The sequence below is a fragment of the Papilio xuthus genome, unplaced genomic scaffold (genome assembly GCF_000836235.2).
Source record: "Papilio xuthus unplaced genomic scaffold, Pxut_1.1 DF826938.1, whole genome shotgun sequence".
Classification (NCBI taxonomy): domain Eukaryota; kingdom Metazoa; phylum Arthropoda; class Insecta; order Lepidoptera; family Papilionidae; genus Papilio; species Papilio xuthus.
The window spans coordinates 3,191,806-3,216,967 of record NW_013531711.1 but is presented as its reverse complement, the minus strand read 5'-3'; the positions used below and the strand labels follow the sequence as shown (position 1 = coordinate 3,216,967).

General features: G+C 32.5%; 5 protein-coding genes across 5 annotated transcripts in view; 4 read left to right on the top strand and 1 right to left on the bottom strand.

Moving 5' to 3' along the window:
• Window positions 1-9,221, bottom strand: part of Sema2a (Semaphorin 2a) — a 303,390-nt gene extending 294,169 nt beyond the window's left edge. Inside the window, exons 1-2 of the mRNA XM_013317426.1 lie at window positions 8,899-9,221; window positions 7,497-7,536 (exon numbers count right to left, since the gene is read on the bottom strand). The gene's annotated coding sequence lies outside the window, so the exon portion shown is untranslated. The remainder of the gene's footprint in view (window positions 1-7,496; window positions 7,537-8,898) is intronic.
• Window positions 5,056-7,797, top strand: LOC106121681 (collagenase). Its single transcript, XM_013317428.1, has 5 exons — window positions 5,056-5,319; window positions 6,094-6,361; window positions 6,626-6,724; window positions 7,113-7,306; window positions 7,670-7,797. Exons 1-5 carry the CDS (start codon window positions 5,113-5,115, stop codon window positions 7,769-7,771), a joined length of 870 nt encoding a protein of 289 aa, XP_013172882.1. The 5' UTR covers window positions 5,056-5,112; the 3' UTR covers window positions 7,772-7,797.
• A 2,798-nt stretch (window positions 9,222-12,019) lies between the features above and the next one.
• On the top strand, window positions 12,020-15,410 carry UGT44A1 (UDP-glycosyltransferase UGT44A1). The gene is made up of 4 exons (XM_013317306.1): window positions 12,020-13,049; window positions 14,012-14,234; window positions 14,592-14,808; window positions 14,959-15,410. The coding sequence occupies exons 1-4, from the start codon at window positions 12,231-12,233 to the stop codon at window positions 15,275-15,277; spliced, it is 1,578 nt and encodes a 525-aa protein (XP_013172760.1). The 5' UTR covers window positions 12,020-12,230; the 3' UTR covers window positions 15,278-15,410.
• Window positions 15,411-15,961: 551 nt separating this feature from the next.
• Window positions 15,962-18,804, top strand: LOC106121739 (UDP-glucuronosyltransferase 2B18-like). The gene is made up of 4 exons (XM_013317538.1): window positions 15,962-16,834; window positions 17,468-17,690; window positions 17,932-18,148; window positions 18,432-18,804. The coding sequence occupies exons 1-4, from the start codon at window positions 16,010-16,012 to the stop codon at window positions 18,715-18,717; spliced, it is 1,551 nt and encodes a 516-aa protein (XP_013172992.1). The 5' UTR covers window positions 15,962-16,009; the 3' UTR covers window positions 18,718-18,804.
• A 2,177-nt stretch (window positions 18,805-20,981) lies between these two features.
• On the top strand, window positions 20,982-23,806 carry LOC106121736 (UDP-glucuronosyltransferase 2B2-like). Its single transcript, XM_013317535.1, has 4 exons — window positions 20,982-21,849; window positions 22,112-22,334; window positions 22,874-23,090; window positions 23,410-23,806. Exons 1-4 carry the CDS (start codon window positions 21,028-21,030, stop codon window positions 23,681-23,683), a joined length of 1,536 nt encoding a protein of 511 aa, XP_013172989.1. The 5' UTR covers window positions 20,982-21,027; the 3' UTR covers window positions 23,684-23,806.
• Window positions 23,807-25,162: the final 1,356 nt, after the last annotated feature.

The window sequence follows — 25,162 nt, the reverse complement described above, 5'->3', positions numbered from 1 at the left end:
TTCTTCTTCTTCTTCTTCTTCTTCTTCTTCTTCTACGAAACCGTTACTTTACACAACTCGACACAACGCACTTGAACACGACCTAACGCCCTGAAAGCCGACGAGCAAATGCATCCTCTCTTAAGAGGCTGCCTTTATATAGGGTGTCAACGCAACTGCCTATTTTGTTGTTTTATATTTTTGCCATAATTTATTTCATCCTTATAATATATATTTTATTGGAATCTCGGAATCGGCTCCAACGATTTTCATACAATTACATAAAACTACTACTATTACTACTATTCACCGGGCGAGCCGGCCCGATTCGTGCGAAGATGTTAAAGCGGGAAACAAACCTTTTTACTTGTAGCCGCGTAATTAAAGACACACAGGACTCTACTTCATAGAATTTAAACAATGAATTTGATAAGTTTATTGGTCAAACTTATTCTCCCTTTTATTTACACAACAACCTTTACGTTTACGATCGCGACTGTTTGCTCATTGCCCCGTAGTAAAATATCGGTAACAGTCCAATCCGTCTCTGTCCACAACCCCTGCTTTCTGACATGAATTAATGGGTTACGTAATTAAAGTAGTAAACAGCAGGTGTGCCAGATCGGTACGACGCTGACAAAATGCATATAAAGTGAGCTATTAAAATGCCCTGATGAAGTGTTAAATACAACTTAAGCGTGGAAATAAAACTGCAAAAACCTAGAAGTTAAAACTAATATATTTAAAAAATCTAAGAATGTGGAATAATGGTGTTGCGAGTCGATTTTGTGTTAACACAAGTATTGACTCGTGCAGTAAAGATCTCAAATGTATTTATGTACCTACTAGCGGTTGCCCGCGACTCCGTCTGCGCTAAATTAAAATAAAACTTAATTAGTAGTCTATGTGTTCTTCCAGGCTTTGTTCTATATCTATGCCAAATCTCAGCGAGATCCATGCAGCTGTCTTGGGAATACTTTCAAACAAACATCCGTCCATCCAAACATTCGCATTTATTTATATTAGGAAGAAGTAAGAAGTAAGATTGATCGATTTTGTGGCGAATTGATCAAATATTATACCAACATCTAGGTGAGAAAATGTTCAATTCAAACTACTCAAATTGTGTATTAATAATTAATTCCCAAACAGTTTTTATTTTATTTCGAATAATCCGAATGTAGGAAGGACTCTACCGAGATTCATTTTGATTACGGACGGGATTAGGGCTTAAGAGCCGTGGGAGTGAACAGACGGAGTTACCAGTAAAGCGACAATTACACGACCCTTCTAAATTATATTGCGTATAGGATGATTACACTCCTAACAATTAATTTGCATGTCTATTCCCTACATGTGTCTCTAACCCTTATTTAAAAACGGTTACGTTTTGTTTAAAACTGTACCGTTTATCTTATTTGATTGACTGAACTCTACTTTACCCTTATGTTAGATTTTACTGAAAAAATTCTAAACAGTGGGTTTCTGATATTAAAATCTCTGTATAAAACATATCGTCATCCCTGCTTTCATCTATAATAAAATAGAGATAACATTATGTTTTAAACGGAGATTTAGGTCTCAGAAACCCACGTTAAAATAAATTATATAGACGTTACAATAACCTAATCTCAATTTAAAATATCGAAAAATTGATTTTTAAAAGATTGTAAAAGAAGTCAGTAAGATTCTAACTTGACTTTAAAAACATACAAACCCACTTACGTAAAAATAAACTTACATACGCGCGAAAAACACCCTTTTATCCCCTACCCCTTTTATCATTCATAGAAGAATCAAAAAAACACAATCCACAAAAGTTGGTATGACAAAATGAAATAATTAATCTAGACTTTTGGAAGTTCAGTTTTTATTTATAACTTTGCTGTGCGCTACAACACGCAACAGCAAATTTATGTGTCATGTAAAGTATAAATAAACAACAAAACGTGCTCTTGCATTCAGTGACTTCATGACAGCACCGCATTACGAGCATTGGATACGTACAATCATACTGTACCATTGACCTTAATTCAAAGGGTGTTCTATTTGCTTAATTTTATATTTTAAGCAAGATTCGTTCGTTCCAACATTTTTGTACCATAGAGTGTTCAAACATATTTTTCATGGATTATTTTAAATTATTTATCAAGCGCACACTATCAAGTTTTCTTACTGAAATATCTAAAAAATGTTTCGAAGCTGCTCACATGAGAAATATCAGTATAAAAATAACAAAAGAATACACTTGGAAAATTATTTGAAAAGAAGAAGGTTTCTTTTTTAACAATACCAACAATAGTGTGCCAGTTTTTCGCCGCGTATTTTTTGTTGGAGTCGAAAATTTAGTGCCACCACTTTTAAACTTGACCTGTTACAAAGAACAGAGAAATGAAAAGAGTGGCAAAAGTTTGTGGAAATAATATTTTAAAAGAGATGTACATATTGTTCAACTCTTTTTTCCAAAATATTCTTTACTTATCGTATAACTGTATATTGCTTGAGTAATATTATTTTCATCGAATTATATAACAATAAAATTAAGTAATATGGAGATTTGTATTTCTAATGCAATCGTAGATATAGTAATTATGAAAAATAATTTACTTTACATAATATGTTTTATGTTTAATTTTAAAGCAAACTATTGAAGTAAGAATTTAAAAGAAAATTTGCGCACGATTAGGAGTGTAAACGTAAAGCGTTCTATAACAGCAACTCTACAACTTTCTCTGTGCCATTATCCCGTATTCCCACATTCGTTCCCCAGCCGGATTACATGACGCCCGCCGGCATTTTGCATTATCTCCTCTTAGATTTCTCTTTAAAAAAACAAGGAAAGGAAACCCGTATTTTACTAATTCTACATTCTTTAACACCGTCCTACTTAGCACGCTTTAGCGATTTATTTTTACTCTTAAAGCTTAGTTCAAACCCTAAGGATTACTTTGAGATAGAACTTTTTGATTTATTATAAAGCGCATCGTTCTCTGTTAAAAAGGGACAATAGGAACTATAATTAATTATACTACAGTCCTATTTCCATTGCAGTATCTAAAACAAAAATATGTGTGAAGTCAACCAACCAGCACCGGGCCAGCGTGGTTGACTATGGCCTAGTCATCGTACCCTGGGTAGGCTCTGAACTCCTCGGTGGGGACGTGATGAGCTAACGACGATAAAAAGTGTTTGAGAAATTAAATACAAACTAATCTACATCGTTAGTTTTCGTTTGTTCTTTCGTATACCTAAACATATTCCAGTCTTAGAATATTCCTTTATTCTTTTCTGTCGGCCACTGTAAAACCAAAGACGTTTTCGTGACCCAGTTTACATTCCCACTTCACACCTCCACTGCCGTTTATATGTTTTTGTGTGAAAGAAAGAGGCGAGATATTCTTTTAAATCTTAAAATCAGGCCACGTTTTTAAATTTGGTCTTTTGAATGACAAAATGGAGACAGTTATTTTAGTAGAATATTTTGAACAAAGACTCTAAAGGTTTCAAAAGTGTCATCTTAGTTTGATGAAAAGATAAAGAACTGGCTGATTTTATAACTTGTTTTTTCTGGCAACATTAAAAAAATATGGTCAACGATTACTTATGTATCAGAACCTTTTTTTCAAGTTCAATCAAATATATCTTACTAATATTATAAATGCGAATGTTTAGATGGATGTTTGTTTAAAGGTATCTCCATAACAGCTCGGTAAAATTTACCATAGATGTAAAACACAATCTGGAAGAACGCAAAGGCTACTAACTAAGTTTTTGTTAATTCAACGCGAATGGAGTTGCGGGCGACAGCTAGTAATAATAAACATTACTACTTAATCAAGTAATTAAAATGTAATGTCAAATGTATGTATGTTGCTTTACACTCTATCAAGATGACTTATATTAATTTCCACTTTGAGTTCATTTAGGTGTACGTTCAGTATTGAGGCAAACTTCACTTAGAAGCCATTAGCTGAATATTGCCTAATTAGGTCACATGCAAGTAACTGTGATAGTTGAGTTTCACAAAGTGCACGCAGGCTCGCTTTATCCTTAAAAGGTACTCAGCGAGATATACGTAATTTACATAAATAGTAATAAGTAATAAAATTCATATGTAATGTTTAAAAAAATCAAAATATTTATATTCTTTTCTTCCTCCACAAAAATTAAAAATAAGGTATAACAAGTGGAAGTATTTTTAAATATTAATAAACAATGTTACAGTAATGTGATTTTATAATTTAATATCAATTTAAATAAATCGTTGCTCTAAATGCTGTGTTAAAAATACGAAAACAAAATTTAAAACTCTGCCCTCTATCGGTAACTTCACGAATTACGTTGGAAACTGCCCTACAGCACATAATTGTGCTCTGGTAGTCCTGGCACAAATATCGATAACAATCGCCACCGTATCGTCTGGTCGTAATGGGAATATGAAAAATAGTCTATTTCTATTATTAGTTTACGGATGTGTACGATTATTATTTTTTGTTGCGTTTGTTTATTATGCTAAATATATTAAGAGTATATTGTATTAAGGAATAATCTCAATAGCAAACACTATACATTTAATTTAAACGTACTAATATTATGTATTTACATAAAATAGCATTTTATGCATAAACAAGATATTTTCACTAACCATTTGCACACGTATCACAGACTGTAGTACATTTCTCATGAGTTAATTTAATTAAGAAAACTTTTTTATGATTTGACAACAGCGCCATCTATTTGAAGTTTGAAACAATATTCGCTTCATATTAATATAACAATTTCTGGAGGTAACAAACATCCATATATCCAAGAATACAAGAATATTATTAATCTTGGATGTCTGAATATTTCACTGAACCTATGTGTCGTAATCTTTAACCAGTTTTTAATATTGTTTGCCGGATCTTAAATATTATTTCTTTTTTATAGTCGTCAGCACTGATTATTATCAGTCTTAATACGGTTTTTAAATACCCGGAATATCTTTTTATTAGATAATTTTAATTTAATCCTTTCTACTATCACATATCTTCAATTAAGTAAGTGATAAATTGAATTAAAATAAATAGATACGCAAGTTTTAGAACCATCTAGTTATTTGTCATTCACGTCAGAATTTTTTTGTGTCCAAAGATGAAATTACTATTCACCTTTTTAGCAAGTTTAGTTGTAGTTAATTGTTATGTAACAGATGTTAACTCAGAAATAAATGATGTTTATAACTATCTGAATACTACAGGAGTTCTAGAAGCAGAAAGAATTAGAAGATTGGAAAATGAGATAGATAATTCAGGACAAAGAATTGTTGGTGGATCTCCGAGCAATGGCGTGCCTAACCAGGTAATTAAATTAAAATTAATTAATAAAATATTAAAAACGCTGTGTTATGTAATTTTTTTTTAAATATTAGCAGATATTTTGTAAATTTACTAATATTTCTTTAACCATTCCAAATAAGCTCTAAGCTTCTACTAGGATATGGTTTACGACAATAGTCGAATGGCGGGATTCGAACCCCCGACCTCGTGATCGGAAATCCGTACCCTGATCCATTAGGCTATTGACGCTTAAATTAGTTATAAACCACATTAAAGTGTGTCTATTTAAGATGGATAAGTTTGACAATTCAATTGACAACTCCCTAGATATGGGTTGAGTAAAATCGATTTGGATTTTTTTCGATTTTCGATGGTTGTTCTCATAGAACTTGAAATCTATATTTTAAATAGAAATTAAAATCAACAGATGTCGCCACCTTAAGTAGTGGACGTGGGACAATGTTTTAATTTTCGAAACTTCTGTAACATATTTCTGGCAAAATGTGAAATTTAAAATCAAAATATTTAATTTTTATATAATTCGACTATTATCGTTAGTTGGAATGGTAAAAGAAATATTAGTAAATTTTCAAAAAATCTGCTAATATTTAAAAAAAAATATCTCACCCTTCTTAGAACTGATAAAAATAATAACGTCAAGTCATAACTTTCTTTAACTGGTTACATTGTTTTCAATATTTGCTGATGTCTTTTAAAACGTCTATTTTAAACATTTAATGACGGTAAATTTTATCGCTGATGCATCGCTTAAAAATGTTTACTACTTTTTTCATAGGTGGGTCTTATTGTTACATTACGAGATGGACGTCAAGCGGTGTGTGGAGGTGTCATATACGCTGACAATAGAATTTTAACTGCGGCTCATTGCACCAACGATGGTGTTAACATCGCTCGCTCAGTCACCGTGGTCGCGGGTTCCAACTTTCTATTCTCTGGTGGTACCAGAATCGAAGCGCAAAGCGTTGTCATACACCCAGGGTATGTCCCTGGGAGAGTTGCATTTGACCTTGCCATTTTACACATTCCAAGACTAACTTATTCTGGTAAGTTTCTTATGAGGATTCTTACTTTTCTTACTAATATTATAAATGCGAATGTTTAGATGGATGGATGTTTGTTCGAAGGTATCTCCAGAACGGCTGAACGGATCTCAATAAAATTTGGCATACATATAAAACAAAGTCTGGAAGAACGCATAGGCTACTAAGTATGTTTGTTTTTAATTCAACGCGTACGAAGTCGCGGGCGACAGCTAGTATTTTATAAATTCTAAAATGTTCTAACTAAAGTTTTACATTCTACTACAGATGATATAAGTCCTGCATTTTTACCTTGGAGTGATGATATTAACAATGACTTCGTAGGACAATCAGTCCGTGCCTCTGGATATGGAATCACGAGAGACGGTATGCACATTCAAATATTCAAATCTGTTGTTAACTACTGAATAAGATTAACATCTTATCATCTTGGTATTACCATCTTCTGACAAGATAACAAATATGTGTACGATAGCAAATATAAAAAAAAAACTCATACTATGTCTTAAATTGGTTTCTGACACCAAATTTCTGTATGAAATATATCACAATCTCTGTCATAATCTTTGACATATGTCCATAACAATATGTTTTAAACGATTATTTCGCCCTCAGTAACCCACGGTTAGTTATTCACACAACTAACGTTTAACGTAGATACATAGCTTGTATACGTTTAATATATTTCTTGTAAGGATTTTGTTTTTAAATTACATTTTTTATTAACTAAGTAATATGTTACTACGACTAACAGGCGACACAATTACTACACAGCAACCATTAAGGAGTGTTAACCTTCGCGTAATATCGAATGCCGAATGTAGATCTACGTACGGTAATGTAATACAAGATCATCATCTGTGTACGAGCGGTGCAGGCGGTGTTGGTATCTGTGCTGGTGACACGGGAGGTCCTCTAGTCATTCCCGGATCATGGAGAGATACCCTTGTAAGTATTATCTTAAGCTTCTCACTTAATACGTGTATTTAGTTTTCACTAAGGCTTAGCCGCACAATTCTAGTTGCGGTAGGCCGCCTTTCGCTACTGTCGCGGTTGTGAATGCTACAATGAATAACAGTCACGTGGTTGGCATCTGAGTGGAATTAGTTAGTTAGTATTTATATTGTTCGAAAGTTACCTGATATCGCCTTAACAGCTCAATCTTCAGTCCGCAAAACCTGAAAAAGAATGCAAACAATATCACTTTGTTATCATTTGAAGTCTTATACCTTTGTCCTTGAGATTCAAGGTCATGGGACTTAATAAATCTAATCATTACTGATTATTACACGTGTTGTATAATATTTTCAGATTGGCGTTGGATCGTTTACAGCTGGTCGAGGTTGCCAGGCGGGAGCTCCGTCCGGCTTTATCAGAGTTACATCGTTCATTGGATGGATTATGGGAAACTAAATGAACTAAAGCAATTGTTTTTTTTTAATCTAATTTTTAACTGAAGTGACAGAATAAAAATTAGATCACATAACTTTATATTTAAACCATGACCTATTTTTTAAACACAACGTTGATGTCGTCAACATCAGATTCAATAGTTACCTATCGCTTAAATTATCATTTCCCTTTATCCAAAATTCTAAGGCTTAAATACATAGGAATATATTTTTTTAATAGAATAACAAGAACGTAAACAAAATTGTCATATTTAGTGGAAATTGCATAAATAAGTCCTAGTGTAAACAGACCTTAAAGATGCAACAGAAAAGAAATAATTGAGGAAGTGAGCACAATGAATATATGATGATCTCACACCATTTCATCTCAATAAAATCGCTCTTCAAAGGGTAAATGTACATTTAAGTGGGACGCGAAGTTTTCTTGTAATTACATTTTTATGACCCAGACGCTAGGGCTATAATGCAAATATAATAAAGTGGCGTCGAGTCGGCGACGCGTCAGTGGCACAGGGGTTAAGCACTTTACTTGTAATATTCAGGGCCTGGGTTCGAATCCCGCACACCAATGTGTTTTTCGATTATCCATACGTTTATCTGAAGTTCCAACAGTGAAGGAAGACATCGGGATGGAACGCTAGCGTAGTTGACTATGACCTAGCCCGGCTTAGGATAGCTCCGAGCCCCTCAGTGGGTACCTATAGCTAATAACTCCTACCTACCAAAAATCATTATATACATAATTTTATATCCTTTTGACACAATTATTTTAATTTATTGTGCATAATGGACCAATATTCGGTTAAAACATTTTTACTTTTTACGCAAAAAATAAAATTGAGTAAAAATGTGAAAATAATTTGAAACTAAGTGCTTCCTATTATAAAAAAATAATAGAAAGCCATGCATTAAAAAGAATTAAGTTTTAAGCATATAAAATCCGAAGAAAATAATTTTTTAAAGGAGAACTACCCAGGCTGCGTTGACCTGTCTGTGACCTTCACACTACGACTGTTCGTTGTCATAGTGTATTTTCTTAAATTTAATAGCTAGCCATTAATTAAATAAACATTCACGTAACAAAAATAGCTGGTGGCATAACTTATTTAAAAAAATGAAAATACTTACGATTCGCTTTGACCATGATGGTCAATGACCGCGAACATAACAGTTCTTGTTGCCTACACACACTGAGTAATTTATACCTTAACACAATTGAATAAAGTTCACTTCAAATCTAACACTTAAATATGTACCTACACTACCAAGAAACACGATATATGCGCGACTTACTTTCTCGCCAGAGAAATGTGCGATAGTAAACTTATTTTGATACAAAAACCATTAAAAATTAAGGTTTTTTATCTAATCAAATCAGTTTTGTTTATTTTCGCGATGCAACATTTCGTGCACTTTACACAACGCGTGACTTTGAGTGACTGAAGTGTAGAAAATTAATACGTCGAAGCTAATATCAAAGTACCGTCTTTTTCAATTATACTTTTTTTCTCCTATATTTCCGTAAAAAGCATAGATAATTAAGTAAATATAATGTAAAACTGACGTAGTATTTGTGTAGATTCTTGTTGTTGCCTCTATAGTTTTAAATAGAAAGAAAGGGATGAAAATATAATTTTAATACAAGTATTTCAAAAAACGCAAAGTTAGATGTTGCAATTTCAATGAGAACTAGCGATTGCCCGCGACTTCTGCGCAAAAGAAAAGAAGCCTATAATATGCAGTGTTGTAGAACAAACGCGGATTTTTTGACAGACAGACTGGACTGACATACAAAACTTTAAAAAATTGGATAGTCATTATAAGCAACAACGCATCAGACACTCCAATTTTATTTATTGTATAGATATGTAGAAAGATTATAAACATTCCGAATACTAAAGGGATATTGCAAATTGTTTGTTTAAATATTATATAGCTTAATAAATAATATGCTGGATATTTAAGTATATACGAAAATAAGTATTTATATTTAGTGTTGCCACGCTTGGCTGCCTATGATATAAATTGTTTCCAGTCTGCGGAACACAAGCCCTATATACATTAGCCCCTTTACAACAAAATACTAGAGATACAAACGTAATTTGACGTACTATCGAATTCAGAATTATTCTGTTTCGTTTTCTATCACAAACTTAGAAATACCATAGGCATTTTCTTCTGACTTTCCGCTACCGATTTACCCTTACTTGAGAAAAAATTACAATGCGCTTTTTACAATTGACATTAATCACAGTTACAAAAAAAACTCGCCTGGGGGACGAATCGTAACTCTTAATATAAAAGCGTCAATAGCCTAATGGTTAAGGGTACTGACTTCCGATCACGAGCTCGGGCGTTCGAATCCCGCCATTCGACTATTGTCGTAAACCATATCCTAGCACAAGCCTAGCCTAGCTTAGTTGGAATGGTAAAATAAATATTAGTAAATTTACAACAAAAATCTGCTAATATTAAAAAAAAATAAAAAAAAGTGAACAGACTAATACTAAGACTAATACTATAACCTAAATATGTGTATGATGATATACATTTCTCGAACATTTTTACACCCAGTCAGCTTGTGACGTCAGTCTTATTTTACCAACCATTACGCCAACGAAAGGTTAAATGAAACGACACGAGTATTATTAAAAAGATCATAGTTAAAGAGAATAATTTTGATTTTCATTGAGCTGTTGATACTAGAAATAAGTTTAAAAATTTATAAAAACTTAACTTAGTTTTCTTAAGTTTACGATTAACATATCTCTTAAATGTAAAATCAAAAGTGCTCGAAATCAGTTTTCATTTGAGTTTAAACATCCATTTTTTCATGCCTTACGTTCAGAAATATCTTTGACGTTGCGAAGAATAAAGTGCTTTAAGTAGTCTATCAAATGACGATATTAAAATCCACTATCACATAAAATTGCTGGAAAATATACTATTGAAGATCACAGCCCTTCAATAGAAGCCACTGCGATGTTTTTCTGTCTGTCCGAATCCGAGATAACCCCTCTCTTACATTTGAGTGGCGAGTTTGCGTAGAAAGTCCCCCTTTCCTAAAAGAGTAAGAGGGTGGGACAACTGCCAGACATAAGCCAAAATATTGATTAATTCACTCAAACCGAAGTACGACGTATAGTAGGAGAATGTACGATTATTTAGGTTTATAAGTTTACATGTCAAATCTAATATCAAAAGTTAAATTCCGTATGGTAATTTTAAAATAATAAACGTTTCTTTCTTTATTGTAGTAAACTCAGTATCTTTGTGTTAAACCGGATTTCAATAATCTTCTACAGAACTATAATAATATAAAGAATACAGTATGTATTTTAAAACTATAAATCATTGTTGAAATATTATTTAGACTATTGTAGATTATTAATTGTTGATTTCTGAACACCTTTTATAAAAATATTATTATCTCTTTTTTGTTAAGTATAATGAGAGGGACAACGATATGTTATAAAAGATTTTGGTCTTAAAAATAAACGATAAGAAATGGACTCAGACAACAATAAAAACGGGTTTACCCTTTGACATAATTAAAAGTAATACTTTTTTGCTATATTTAATTCAATAATGAGTGAGTACCAGGTGATACAATCATTAACAATAACATTGGAAATAAACTTGTCAAATGAACCTTGACTGTTTACATTGCATCTGTTCGATAAAATTGACTTTGCACCAGCTAATAATAGGGACATCAAATACATAGCTATTAATGATAAAGGATGGCTCGCAAACTTTGTACGATTTAAATCCTACAAACTGTTTTTAATGAGTATAGAAGAGTTTCCTCTAGAGAAACATCTAGTCAGTTTTCTTCAAAAGACAGTACATTTATTAGCATACAAAATAAGTGTAGCATATATCGTAACTGGGTCATCGAATCTAACCCAATTATGTAGGAAGTTACAATAGATACAATGAAATATTTCGTTGACATGCAAATAATGTTGCAACCAACTCCCTTCCACGTTACAAGAGGTTTCTAGATGGTCATGGATTGCAAAATAAATTTAGTCTTGATGGAAATTCGCATGATTTTAATCATTCAGAAAATAAGTATCAGAGAGGTACTCAGATTAGATTTTATCTATGAAGAGCATCTTTTTTGTATTACAAAATAAATTAAGCATCGTACACCAAAATAAATTAATAAAGTAGATAGCATGTAAAGATACAACAGCAGGAATAATTAATACACATGGGCTAATGGGCTAGCGTCGCGTTCAGTTTACACCGCACGGCCGTGTGCGGCGCACGGTTACTACGCGGCGCGAGGTCACGCGCTCGCTCATCGAATATTTTTAATTCTTACGAAACGATAACGTCACCGTCAACATTACCTCATAGCATCTATAATACTATTATTAACTACGTAAGCCGGTATTCGGCAGTACCCGCGTGGTAGCATAACAAAACGACCGCATGAACGCTCCGCTAATATGACGAAGTACACAGCCCTCGCTTTTTACTTCCTAGCGCCGTTATTAGCGAGCGGCTACAGAATATTGGGCATATTCCCGTCATTGGATCGCAACAACCATCTCACGTACCGCGGCTTGCTAAAGGAACTAGCGATCAGAAATCATGATGTGACCGTGATCAGTCATTTTCAATTACCAGATGCACCTTCTTCTTATCACCATGTTCCTCTCAGCGACACGCAAGTCCTCAAAGGATTATCCTTCGAGTCAGTGATACCGAGTGAAATTTCGCGGGTGCCTTTCGAAACGCTCGTATCGACGAAATCTGGCAACGATGACTGTAAAGTTTTGATGAATAATCATCAAGTGCTTCATATGATAAGAAGTCGACCTAGATTTGATGTTATTATTGTGGAGTCTTACAACAGTGACTGTGGAATAGCATTTGCGGCCAATCTCAGTGCTCCATACATTTTGTTTAACCCTCAACCGATCCATCCTTGGCAGTACAACAGACTGGGGATCAACTTTAATTCAGCCTTTATACCACAATCGTTGCTGCCTTATGGAAAGAATCCATGGTTCTTTGACAGATTGCGAAGTTATATACTGTATCATATAGCCAACTGGGTGTACTACATCGGGTCCCAAGTGACAGACCACGTGTACCTCTACAAGTATCTAGGCGACGACTTGCCCTCGTTGGAGAGTTTCGCGTCGAACGCTAGCTTGGTGTTTGTAAACACGCATCAGTCAGTGTACGGAGGCTTCCCCAGACCTGATAACGTAATTGATATCGGTGGAATTCATATTAGACCGCCTAAAATTATTCCAACGGTAAGTAAATTTTATTTGAATATCATTAAATCAACTAGTTGGTAATCTCAATCACCCAAAAATTTTAGCTTGCTTTTTTTAAAATTTTTGGGTTGACTAACGAACATTTTAATGTCCGTTAGGCAGCAGACTACTACCGAATATTAGTAATTTATTGGCAAAACGACTCCGACAGAGACCGAAATCGTGATATGGTATTTTATATTTAGTTTTATGTTTACTATGAGTCACGATTTGTCCTTGTCATTTAATAAAAACGTAATATAAAGCAAAAAATAACAGTATGAGCCAACAACCTACCACAAAATTGTCCCTTTAAACTCCTACAAGGATGAAACTACGTATTACAATGAGTAAACAATAACAAGATACAAATGTTATCTAGTTGTATTTATATTTACACTTGCACAATAACTCATATATTCAAGATTTGTTGTACGAGTAAGATTGTCGTACTTTGAGTCATAATCAAAAGTAGCTCATATTGATTTTGAGCGCGCGCATCGAGACTGAATGCCAAGGACGATGTTTATATACCATATTTATTATTGTGTGTATTTATTCACTTAACATCTCCAAAATGCGTGTTTTAAACAGATAAAGACTGTATACAATTTTTTATTTAGTCATAAACTCGTTTACTTGCATCACTAGAAGACATATTAGGCCATTTACAAAATAAATAATAAATATGATAAAAAGACAATTTTTAAAATAAATTAACGTTTAAAATTAAAATTAAAAGTTTTAACTAGTCAAAATTAGTACAAAATAGTGGAAGACAAACCAAGCAGAAGCATAAGACGAACCTTGATATGTCACGGTTCAGAATTTCATTGTTATGCAAATGTGTATTCTAAAATTTTAAGTATAGTTTCTCGAGCTACAATTAGTCATTGGAGATTTAAAAAACAAGTTAAAATAATGGATGTGAGAATAAATTTATTATTTTATTTTTGCAGGAAATCGAAAGATTTATAAACGAAGCGGAATACGGAGTGATATACATGAACTTAGGCTCTACAGTCAAAGACTCTACATTACCTAAAGAAAAGTTGAATGAACTTCTATCGACTTTCAGCAAATTACCATTACGAATACTATGGAAATGGGATGGTGAAGTCATAGAAAACTTACCGAGAAATATCATGACAATGAGATGGCTTCCACAATATGAAATACTAAGTAAGTTATTACCTTATAATATAAAATTCTTGTGTCACAATGTTAGTTACCATACTCCTCCAAAACCGCTCTACCAATTTTTATGACATTTTAGATTCAGTAAGTATGAGAATCGGTCACGGTTCTGTTTTTTAAATCCCGCGCGGGCGGAGTCATGGGCGACTTTTGCTACTAACTCTAACTGGGAGAATACTGTCATGAAACCACCAAATGTTAAAATATCTTAAAGCACAATTAAAAAGACCGATTGTTGTCTATGTTACTTTTTTATTAAGGAGGCCTGAATTTTTTTTACCTGTTACTTTTATCGTTCGTTAGACATTCATTTAAATAATTTTATTTAATTCCACATTACAGAACATGATAACGTGAAAGTATTTATCTCTCATGCCGGTATACTGAGTACGATTGAGGCTATCGACTCAGGTATCCCTGTGGTGGCAATCCCTTTATTCGGAGACCAGTATGGAAATGCTGCAGCTATGTCAGACGCCGGTATTGCAACTATCGTAGCGTACAATGATTTAAAGAAATCACTACTCTTGGATGCAATAAATGAAGCATTAGATTCAAAGTAAGTATCTTTAGTGAGAAGAAATTGTGCAAAAGAAACGTGACAAGGACCAATTTATAGTTTATATTCCTTGAAATCAAAGTACTACTTGCCTAACTCAAATGTTGAATACTGAAAGTGATGGTATTTAAGGTTTGTTTCTTATTCCAGATGTCAACAGCGTGCCAAACTTGTGTCGAAAGTGTGGCACGACCGTTCTATGTCCCCATTGGAGACAGCTATATATTGGACAGAATATGTAGCCAGATACAACGGTGCACCGAACTTACAGGCGACTTCTGCTCAATTACCCTTGTACCAACAATTACAGTTGGACGTACTTGCGTTTGTTGCTATTGTATTATATATTCTAGCATACGTGGTGTATAAAATCCTAAGTGTATGTTGCTTTTGCTGCTGCCAGAATGATGCAGCATCTCAAAAAGCCGGTGAAGAAAGAAGAAAAGAAAGAAGAGTGAAATTTGATTAAGTCTCAGAGTCTTTGTGTGTTATAAGGAATATGGGACAGTTATTAAAATAACTTAATGTGAACATTAATATTAGATAAACACTTGACTATCGATATATTTATTATGCAGATGTTATGATAAATATTATGAAAATCGGAATGTTTTATTTTCCATTATTTTACATATCATTTGTAGCACTTAAAAAACAGAATCTAAAGTGATTTAAGACATTTGAGTGAGCAAAATCAGAAAACCTTTTGATTCAGGCGTTAAAAACATACTTAGAAGTAAAATTTTACCAGGGCGTTAACTTTCGTTTTACCTTATACATATTTATGGCACTTCTATTCAATTGGAATTTAAGCTAGTAGAATCGCCTGTGAAAAAAATAAGGCAAAAACACATAAACGAAAATTTAGTACAAAATCACAAAAGTATGTATAAATGTATTTTTTGCTGACCAGAAATCGTACTTTGATTTGATAATTAAAAAAAAACATATTAAGAAAATATTTTTGCACTTTTAGATATTTTACTAGTTCTAAATTTGCTACGAAAATCAAGTTTATTAGGTTTCCGTAATACGTTATATAGTAATTGTGCTATTTTTAATTATTTTGACACAAATTTTATATCTTAACCGTTTATGTAATTCAATAATCAGTTTTTAACGATAAAAATTGATTAAAGTATTCAGTTCAGATTTTGTTTACAGCCGTGTGGATTTATATTTTAAATCGTAAACATTTAAAATGCTAGTGTCAGTGATATTAACGTTAATTTTAATATCAATTTTCAATACAAGTAATGAAGTACATTCATTGAATATATTAGGAGTGTTTCCGTATCAAGGGAAGAGTCACTTTTATGTTTTCGAACCATACTTAAAGGAATTAGCACGCAGAGGACATAACCTAACAGTTATTTCATACTTTCCGCAGAAAGAACCACTTAAGAACTATCATGACATTAGTTTGGCGGGAAAATCTATAATATTTGAAGGTATAGTTCCATTTCAAAAACAATCATTGCTAACAAATATGTTAACTAGCTTGGGAGTATCGTATGTGGCGATTGATAATTGTAACATTATGATGGATGACGAAGAAGTACAAGATTTATGGAAGAGAAAAATGAAATTCGATGTGGCGGTTGTGGAACAATTTAACGGCGACTGTGCTTTAGGACTCGCGCATATCCTGAACACTCCTGTTGTAGGTCTAACATCTCATCTTTTGATGCCATACCATTACGATCGTTATGGAATTTCTTACAACCCGTCTTATATACCATTCTTATTATTAGACGGAAGCACTAAATCGACTCTCATGCAACGTTTGTCGCATACCATATCGCATATTTATATGAAATTGATTTATCAATATTTAACACAGAGATATGAATATAAAATAATTTCTAAATATGTCGATAACATACCGTCACTAGAAGAATTAGGGCGCAATATTAAATTTTTACTGCTGTATAATAATATGATGTTAACTGGATCAAATATATTACCTGCCAATGTAATTGAAGTTGGTGGTTACCACGTTTCAAAACCGCAACCCCTGCGTGATGTAAGTAAACATTTTATATAGGTAATAAATAAATAAATCTTACTAATATTATAAATGCGAATATTTAGAGGGATAGATGGATGTTTGTTTGAAGGTATCTCCGGAACGGCTCAATGGTTTTGGATGAACTTTAGCACATATGTAGAACATAGTATGGAAGAACACACAGGCTACTTTTTATTTCTTCCAATCCCCCGCCGACGCAGTCGCGGGCGACAGCTAGTAAATAAAAGCTTTATTAATTCCTTACAACTTATATACTAATATTTTAACTACTTATAATAATATTCACTACTTATTTAGTTTACAAGTTTGGAATATAAAATTATGTAAAAATAATAAAACCTATTTTTTTATATAAGTAATATGTTTGGAAAACTGTATTATGCATTATAAACCTCACAGATTACACGAGAACTTTATATCTTATCGAATGTAGACTGTGAATAAGCCTAATAACTGAGAATGACTTGAATTATTGGGAAGATGATTACGTTCCATTTTTTTCCTAGAAATGTTAGCAATGTATTATTATTTATTAATTGCCGATATTTATTACTAGGAGTAACTTAATTCGAGATACAATCAATATAATAAAACATTCTTAGTTGTTGATCTTGGTTTCTTTTACAGGACCTTCTTAAATTTATAGAGGAATCAGAACATGGTGTCATCTATGTCAGTTTTGGTTCTATGCTGAGAACTGCTACCATGCCGAAAGACAAAATGCAAGCCATTTTAGATGCGCTTGCCGAATTACCACAAAGAGTTGTGTGGAAATGGGAAGCGAAATCACTTCCAGGGAAGCCTAAAAATATATTTATATCTAAATGGCTACCGCAGAACGATTTATTAGGTAATGAATTTATTTGTAAATAACCACGACATATCACTTTGGATGTATAACCATTATGGTGGACCACCAAATTGCTTGACCTTGTTTTATCTAGGGCCTAGACTCAAGGATGCGCTTCACTAAATTCTGCTTACTTCGTACGTACATAATAGCATATACATCATATCGTATAAGCAAAACAATATGTGATAAATCATATAATTTAATTTGAAAACATAAAATGTGATGAATTATCTTGTAGCACATCCAAATGTCGTTGCATTTTATTCCCACTGCGGCATGTTGGGAACAACTGAAGCTTTGTATCACGGAGTGCCACTTGTAGGCATGCCTATGTTCGCTGATCAATTTCGAAATGCCGCTGCCATGGAGGAAAGTGGTTTTGGAGTTACCGTAAAATTGGAAAATCTGACAAAGGATAATCTACTCGAGAAGTTTAAAATGGTTTTGGATCCTAAGTAAGAAGTAGTTCTTATTATAATTACCTTAATCCAACAATCAATATTTATAAATTGGATTCTACAATATATTAGGATTTTGATAGTTTAAATTTTAAAGAGCTCCATTATTAATCCTTCCTTCTTCTTTGACAAATATTAAAGTCTTTGTCTTGAATATTTACGAGTTACTTATTTTTTTAACTGAAATCCAATCTACTCGTATTAAGTTTTTTTACAAATGTAATATTATATCTTCCTTATAGCGTAAATGAAAGGTTTCTTGTTACAATATTATTTCCAGGTTTCGAGAGAATGTAAAATTATTATCGAAGGCTTGGCATGATCGTCCAAAATCTGCTATGGACACCGCAATACATTGGACGGAGTTCGCAGCGAAGTATCCAACTCTGACATTCAGGTCACCAGCAGCAGATGTCCCATTATACCAATATTTATGTCTCGATATAATATTTATTCTATCCACTATACCTATTACTATTATATACATAGTGGTTGTATTATATAAAACTTATTTTAAAAGTAAATCAAAACAAAAAAGTAACGAGAAAAAAGACAAAAACATGTAATTACAGTAAATGTCATAAGGGGAAATATGTATTATATAAACTAACTAGCGGACCCGACAGACGTCGTCCTGTCTACACGTCTTTAATTTGAACAAATTAATATGAAGTTAATATTTGATGAAAATTGTGAATCTAAACCATTCCCAGATCCCCTTGAACACACACAAAAAATTTCATCAAAATCGGTCCAGTCGTTTGAGAGAAGTTCAGTGACATACACACTCACAGAAGAATTATATATATAAAGATTGTTGCCATTTCAGTTATTCCTTAGCTGTGTTATTTTTTTTGTTTTAGCAGTTATCTTAATTTTTTTAAATTAATAAAAAGATTGCCGCTTGGATAAACCTCTTTTTATTACGAGAATAAAACCTTGATGCCGTGACTCTTATAAAAAACATATTGAAGATTTTTTTTCGAAGAGAATTTCCCACAACAATATGTTTATATGTGTAAAATGGAAACCCACTTTAAAAGAGGTTGCACTAGGACAACGGTATCTTGACGCCGCACGATAGCATTAGAAAACAAGATTAATAAGAGATAAGAATATTTATATGTTTTAATAAATAAATTAATATTAATCATGTGAATATTTGATATTTATTTTAGTTATATAGTTTTAGCGTAGTAATTTTTAGTGTGCCAATTCAAGGTAACTATTGCATCGAATCTGAAAGGTTACAGTCTCGTGCAAGGTCCTTAGATTTAGACTTTATGAATGTCTTAATTCTGTTCACCTTCTAAGTTGCTAGAGGCCGTGTGAGCGCTTAATGTTTAGTAAACAAAATATTAGTCTAACAAACTAAAATATTATTTTAAATGCATATCATATACGAATAACTGCACGTACACCCAGGCACAGTTATAAAATCAAATACAGTCTGTGAATTACAGAGATCCCTCTCAAGATCGAATGGCCACAGGTGTCGTTGATCACCGCGGTGTTCTCGCCGATCGTTTGCCCTCTTTTCTTACAAAAAACGCGAAGTAAGCGATTAATGCCTACCGCGGTCGCCAATGGAGCCTGTCCTGTGCCGTCTCCTGCCAATCGCTTGTAGCTCCCACAAGTCTAGGTCTATGGCATCACGGCAGCGGTATCTGGACCGGCCGATAAAGTGTGCATTACAAGTTTTCGACCGAATAGCATTGTGAGCGTCAAATGATTTTTCACCAAATTTTGTAAAGTCGAATTCAATGGTAATACATGTATAAATATCACAGTCTAACAATGTTATTTATGATCTCTTATTTTGGACTAATTTTGAACAGCATCTGTGTTTAAATTGATGACCTAAATATGTCTGTTTTAATAAGTCTGCGGTTACAGCATTATAAATTGATTAGAGAGATTTGTTACGATTCCTCTGAATACGACTTTAGTAAAAGACCTTGATTGTAAATAGATTATAAAAAAATGAACAAAAAATTTAAAATCGTTTCAATGAAGAAGAATGGATTCAATGATTGCAATCTACGTTGGTGGATAAAAAACACAACAAAACAAAGCGCTCTTCTTATAGTCATCGCTTTCTTGTAGAATTAATATAATTATTTAACGTACAGACAGACAAATTTACATTAATTATATAGTTGATTCATGGTTATTATTTTTACAAACGATTTATTTTCATAAAACTCAGCGATACAACGTGACATAGACAATATTTTTAAATGATATTTAAAATTTTAGTACTTATTTATTTGTATTTTATATCTTAATACGTTTATTAATGTTTCGTCAGTTCATATATATCTCCACCTGACTTGCGTCTTCTATATTAGGGGTGTGCTTAAAAACGTAACAAGAAATTTAAACTTTTAGTACTTATTTAGTGTTGTATTTTATATCTTAATATGTTTATTAATATGTTTCGTCAGTTCATATATATCTCCACTTGCCTTGGGTGTTCTATGTTAGGGATGTACTTAAATACATAACAAGAACGCAAGTTCTACAGACGAAAACTACAAAGTGTTTTTTGGCATTTCATTTGTGACTTTTATTATATTTAAATATTAATGCTATAATATAAAATTGTTCCATAAATATGTTATTTCCTATTGAATTATAATTTATGTTATATTTTTCCACATTTTTTAATATAGATAAAAAAGAAATTGAAAATTGCGATAGCAAATCACAGGGCAATAACTGAATGGTAAATAATAAGTACCTTACTTTATCCAAATATGTATGTATATTTATATTGTTATCTCTTTTATCAGTCGATATAAGGCGACGCCGTCACTGTATTGCACGAGACGGGCTTGGATTGTCGCGATGAATGTATCTCTACTGTAAATAAAATGAAACTAATTTTAGCCGTGTGTTCAGTGCTAGTGTTACTGACATGTGTCGAAATAAAACAAGTGAATTCTTTAAATATATTAGGATTGTTCCCTTTCCCTGGCAAAAGTCATTTCTTTGTTTTCGAAAAGTATCTTAGAGAGCTCGCCAATAGAGGACATAATGTCACAGTGATTTCTTATTTCCCTCAGAAGGATAAGGTCAAAAATTATCACGATATAAGCTTAGCTAACAGTACGAAGATTTTAGAAGATGTGTTTGAAGTGAAAAAATCATATTGGTCCTTGTTAAGACTGAGTTTTGCTCTCGTAGAATGGGGTACTGATAATTGCAGAGTCATGCTTTCAAATAAAAATGTGCAAAACGCATGGAAGACAACAAAATATGACATCGTTGTGACTGAACAGTTTAATAGTGACTGCTCTTTGGGTTTGGCACATCATTTAAATTTACCTGTGATTGGTCTAGCTTCTCATGCTCTGATGCCTTGGCATTATAGCAGATTCGGCATTTCTTTCAATCCCTCTTATGCCTCACATATGTTTTTAAATGGAGGAACCAAACCCACACTATATGAGAGAATTGAAAGAGTCTTATTTGATAGTTACTTAAGATTAATCTATAAGTTTTATTGCCAAAGAATCGATCAAAATACTCTGGCAGAATATTTCAATGATATACCACCTTTGGAAGAATTGGGACGTAATATTAAGTTTCAATTGGTTTATAGTTATTTTGTACATTTTGGATCCAGCCTGTACCCACAGAATGTGATAGAAGTAGGTGGTTATCATATACAAAAACCAAAGAAGTTACCTGACGTAAGTAAGAGTATAGTAAATATAATGAATAAGTTAAAAATTAAAATAAAATATTTACAATTTAAATATTTATTTTCAAAAGTGATTGCCATAATTTTCTTAATTAACATTATTCATTACTTCCCAGCGATCATTTTATAATAAATTAAATCAAATAATATTTAATTTACTCATAACATTGATGAATATTTTATGTATTCAAATAATATTTATCTTATCGATACTCTAAAATGAAATAAACATAAATTTTGCAAACTTTTAGGATCTAATTAAATTTATTGAAGAATCTCAACATGGCGTTATTTATATAAGTTTTGGATCTATGTTGAGATCCGCTACGACACCCAGAGAGAAGATAGAAACTATTATCAGCGCATTAAAAGAACTTCCGCAGAGATTTATTTGGAAATGGGAAGAAGATTCTTTACCCGGAAATCCATCAAACATATACCTCTCTAAATGGTTACCACAAAACGATATTCTAAGTATGTATACTGTCATAATTAATTTAATTATCATTATAAATGTAATTCTCGAAACTGGCGAGCTGCCAAGAGCGCCAAATGAAAATCTGGAATGGAATCTGTCCACAAATCTCGGAGTTTTATGTGTGAAAAAAACAATTCACATTTAGTCTTATATAGACTTAACATACAGACCATTGTGTTATAATCCCACTGGAATATTAACATAGCAAATTTTTATAAATAGAAAATTAGCATAATGCGCAACCAATATTTATTAAAATTCAAATAGCTTACTAGGGTGAAGTACGTTCATACATGATTTTTTTAAGAGACTCAAATTGTATTTGAAGTAAGCTACCATAGTTTAACTTTTAATTTTTACCGATTATTCTTAAATAAATTTAGTAATTTTGAATATGCGAGAGATATTTGAATGTGTAAGAGACGAGAAAGGTTATGGCAGAACCTCAACAATTTGACAAGTCTGCCTATCGCTGGGTTACGGACGTGCGTTTTGTTTTTAATATAATAGAATGTTTTTTGTTATTGTTCACCAGGTCATCCGAATGTATTGGCATTTTATTCACACAGCGGTCTCCTTGGTACATCAGAGGCATTGTATCACGGTGTGCCAATGTTAGCGATGCCTATTTTCGGAGACCAACCGGGAAACGCAGCGGCCGTTGAGGAGAGCGGTCTCGGTGTCATAATTGAATTTATGGAACTCACGAAAGAGGAACTATTAGAGAAATTTAAACAGATTTTAAATCCTGAGTGAGTAAGATGATAAAATTTAATTGGCTAATACAAAAAACGATGACTTCAAACTTGAACTTAATTAAGCACTTATTATACTTGTTCACTTAATCTATTTCCTAATTTAGATTTGATCAAATAACCAATTTCAATAACTACTTTCAAGGATAAATATAGTTAGCGTAATAAAGGTAATTTTTCACAAAACCCATAAAACCGGAATTCTGATACACATTTGCTTATTAACTTAAACGCTGGGTTGGATACTTCGTTAATCTCGGTTTATCTTAATTACTATTCTTTAATAAAATTATAATAAGTGTTATTTGATACACAGGTTTCGTATGAAGGTTAAGCTACTGTCACAAGCATGGAAAGACCGGCCGATATCAAGTATAGATACTGCTATACATTGGACCGAATTCGCCGCTCGCTATCCAAACTTTACCTTCAGATCCCCAGCTGCAGATGTACCACTCTACCAGTATTTAGGTCTAGATATATTCTTAATTTTATTCGCCATACCATTATTATTTATTGTACTATTTCTACTTTACATATTCAAAAAGAAATTTAATTTAACTTCAGGAAACAAATCTAAAAATGAATAAATTTCCGCGTTCAACAAATACCTATCAATATATTAAGGGTAAGGTCAAGTAAAATATCAATTCCTTCACAAACTTTATTACAGATTGTTGAATTTTTTTTACTAGCTGTAGAAATAATAAAGTGAAAAATATTATAAGAAACAAATGTTAAGTTACTCACATTATGTAATAAAATATTTTTTTTTATATAAAATATTAGCAGATTTTTTTTGTAAATTTACTAATATTTCTTTTACCATTCCAACTAAGCTGTACGCTTGTGCTAGGATATGGTTTGTCGGATATGTGATCGGAAATCCGTACCCTTAACCATTTAAGGAAGGACTTCCTTTATGTCATAATTGTATTCGCATTTTATCATTTTTAATAAAAAACAAACGAGTACAGTCGAACCTAGTTAAGTCATAAGCTGAATAAACAAGAGTTATTGTCCGGTCTCGACAGACGACCTCTATATGCACGAGAAATATCACTGTCCCTTGAACTCTTGCTTATCCAGGATCGACTGTTTGCAAACATTTATCATGGACTGCACAACACTTTTTACAGTTAAACCTTCACGGTTTCGTGTTAATTGTTTTAGACATTATTAATTAGAATCCTATTGCGCGAATGGCGCGCTTTCATTACCAAGTCAAGCGTCAGAATGCTTAGTGAAGCGACATAAACGTCGACATTTTAGTAAGGCTAGAGCTGTGCCAGTACACCGGTACTGTGTCGGATTTTCTTCCTAACAGTTGATAAATCAATGATAAAATATTTTTTGCTAATTTACGCTTCTTTAGTTTGCAACTTCCTAAAGAAGTAATATGCGTCTCACGATAGTTCACGGTAGTAAATTTAATACGATTCAAATAGTACGATTTTTTTTAACTATTGCATAAATCAAAATATTATGGCCGTTACAATTTAAGAGATAGTCTCATCAGTGATAACCTTTGTATTACAAAATCTGTTTAAATAAATACTTTTTTATTTTACCTTTTTAATATTTATAATTAAGAGTCAAGGTCTGGCGCGATAATTTTAAGAGCTTTGATTAAACTTATGCGTTTTATTAAGCCCTTATTTGGATTATTGCCCAATTATATACCGAAATACTCAGCTTCGGCGTTTCTTTAATTGATGTAATTACAAAGACAGGAAGTGTTTTAGTACTTTTATTTTATTAATATGGTTTCCTTTTACACGAAATTTATTTATTTATTTATTTATTTTAATTGGTACACAAAACAGCTTAACACCATTTACATATTCAAAAATAAATGAAGTAATATTAAGGATCTAGGTTATAAGCCAAAGTAAATGTACACAACATGATTATACAAATGTAAAAAGAACGAAAAGAGCAGATTAAACACTTAAAAATTAATTATGTATACTTAAATTTAAACTGTTACAATTATGGGGGTTAATAAAAAACACGAAAATGAAGGGATGAGGAAAACTAGATATTGTTACTGCAGTATTTTTGAGACA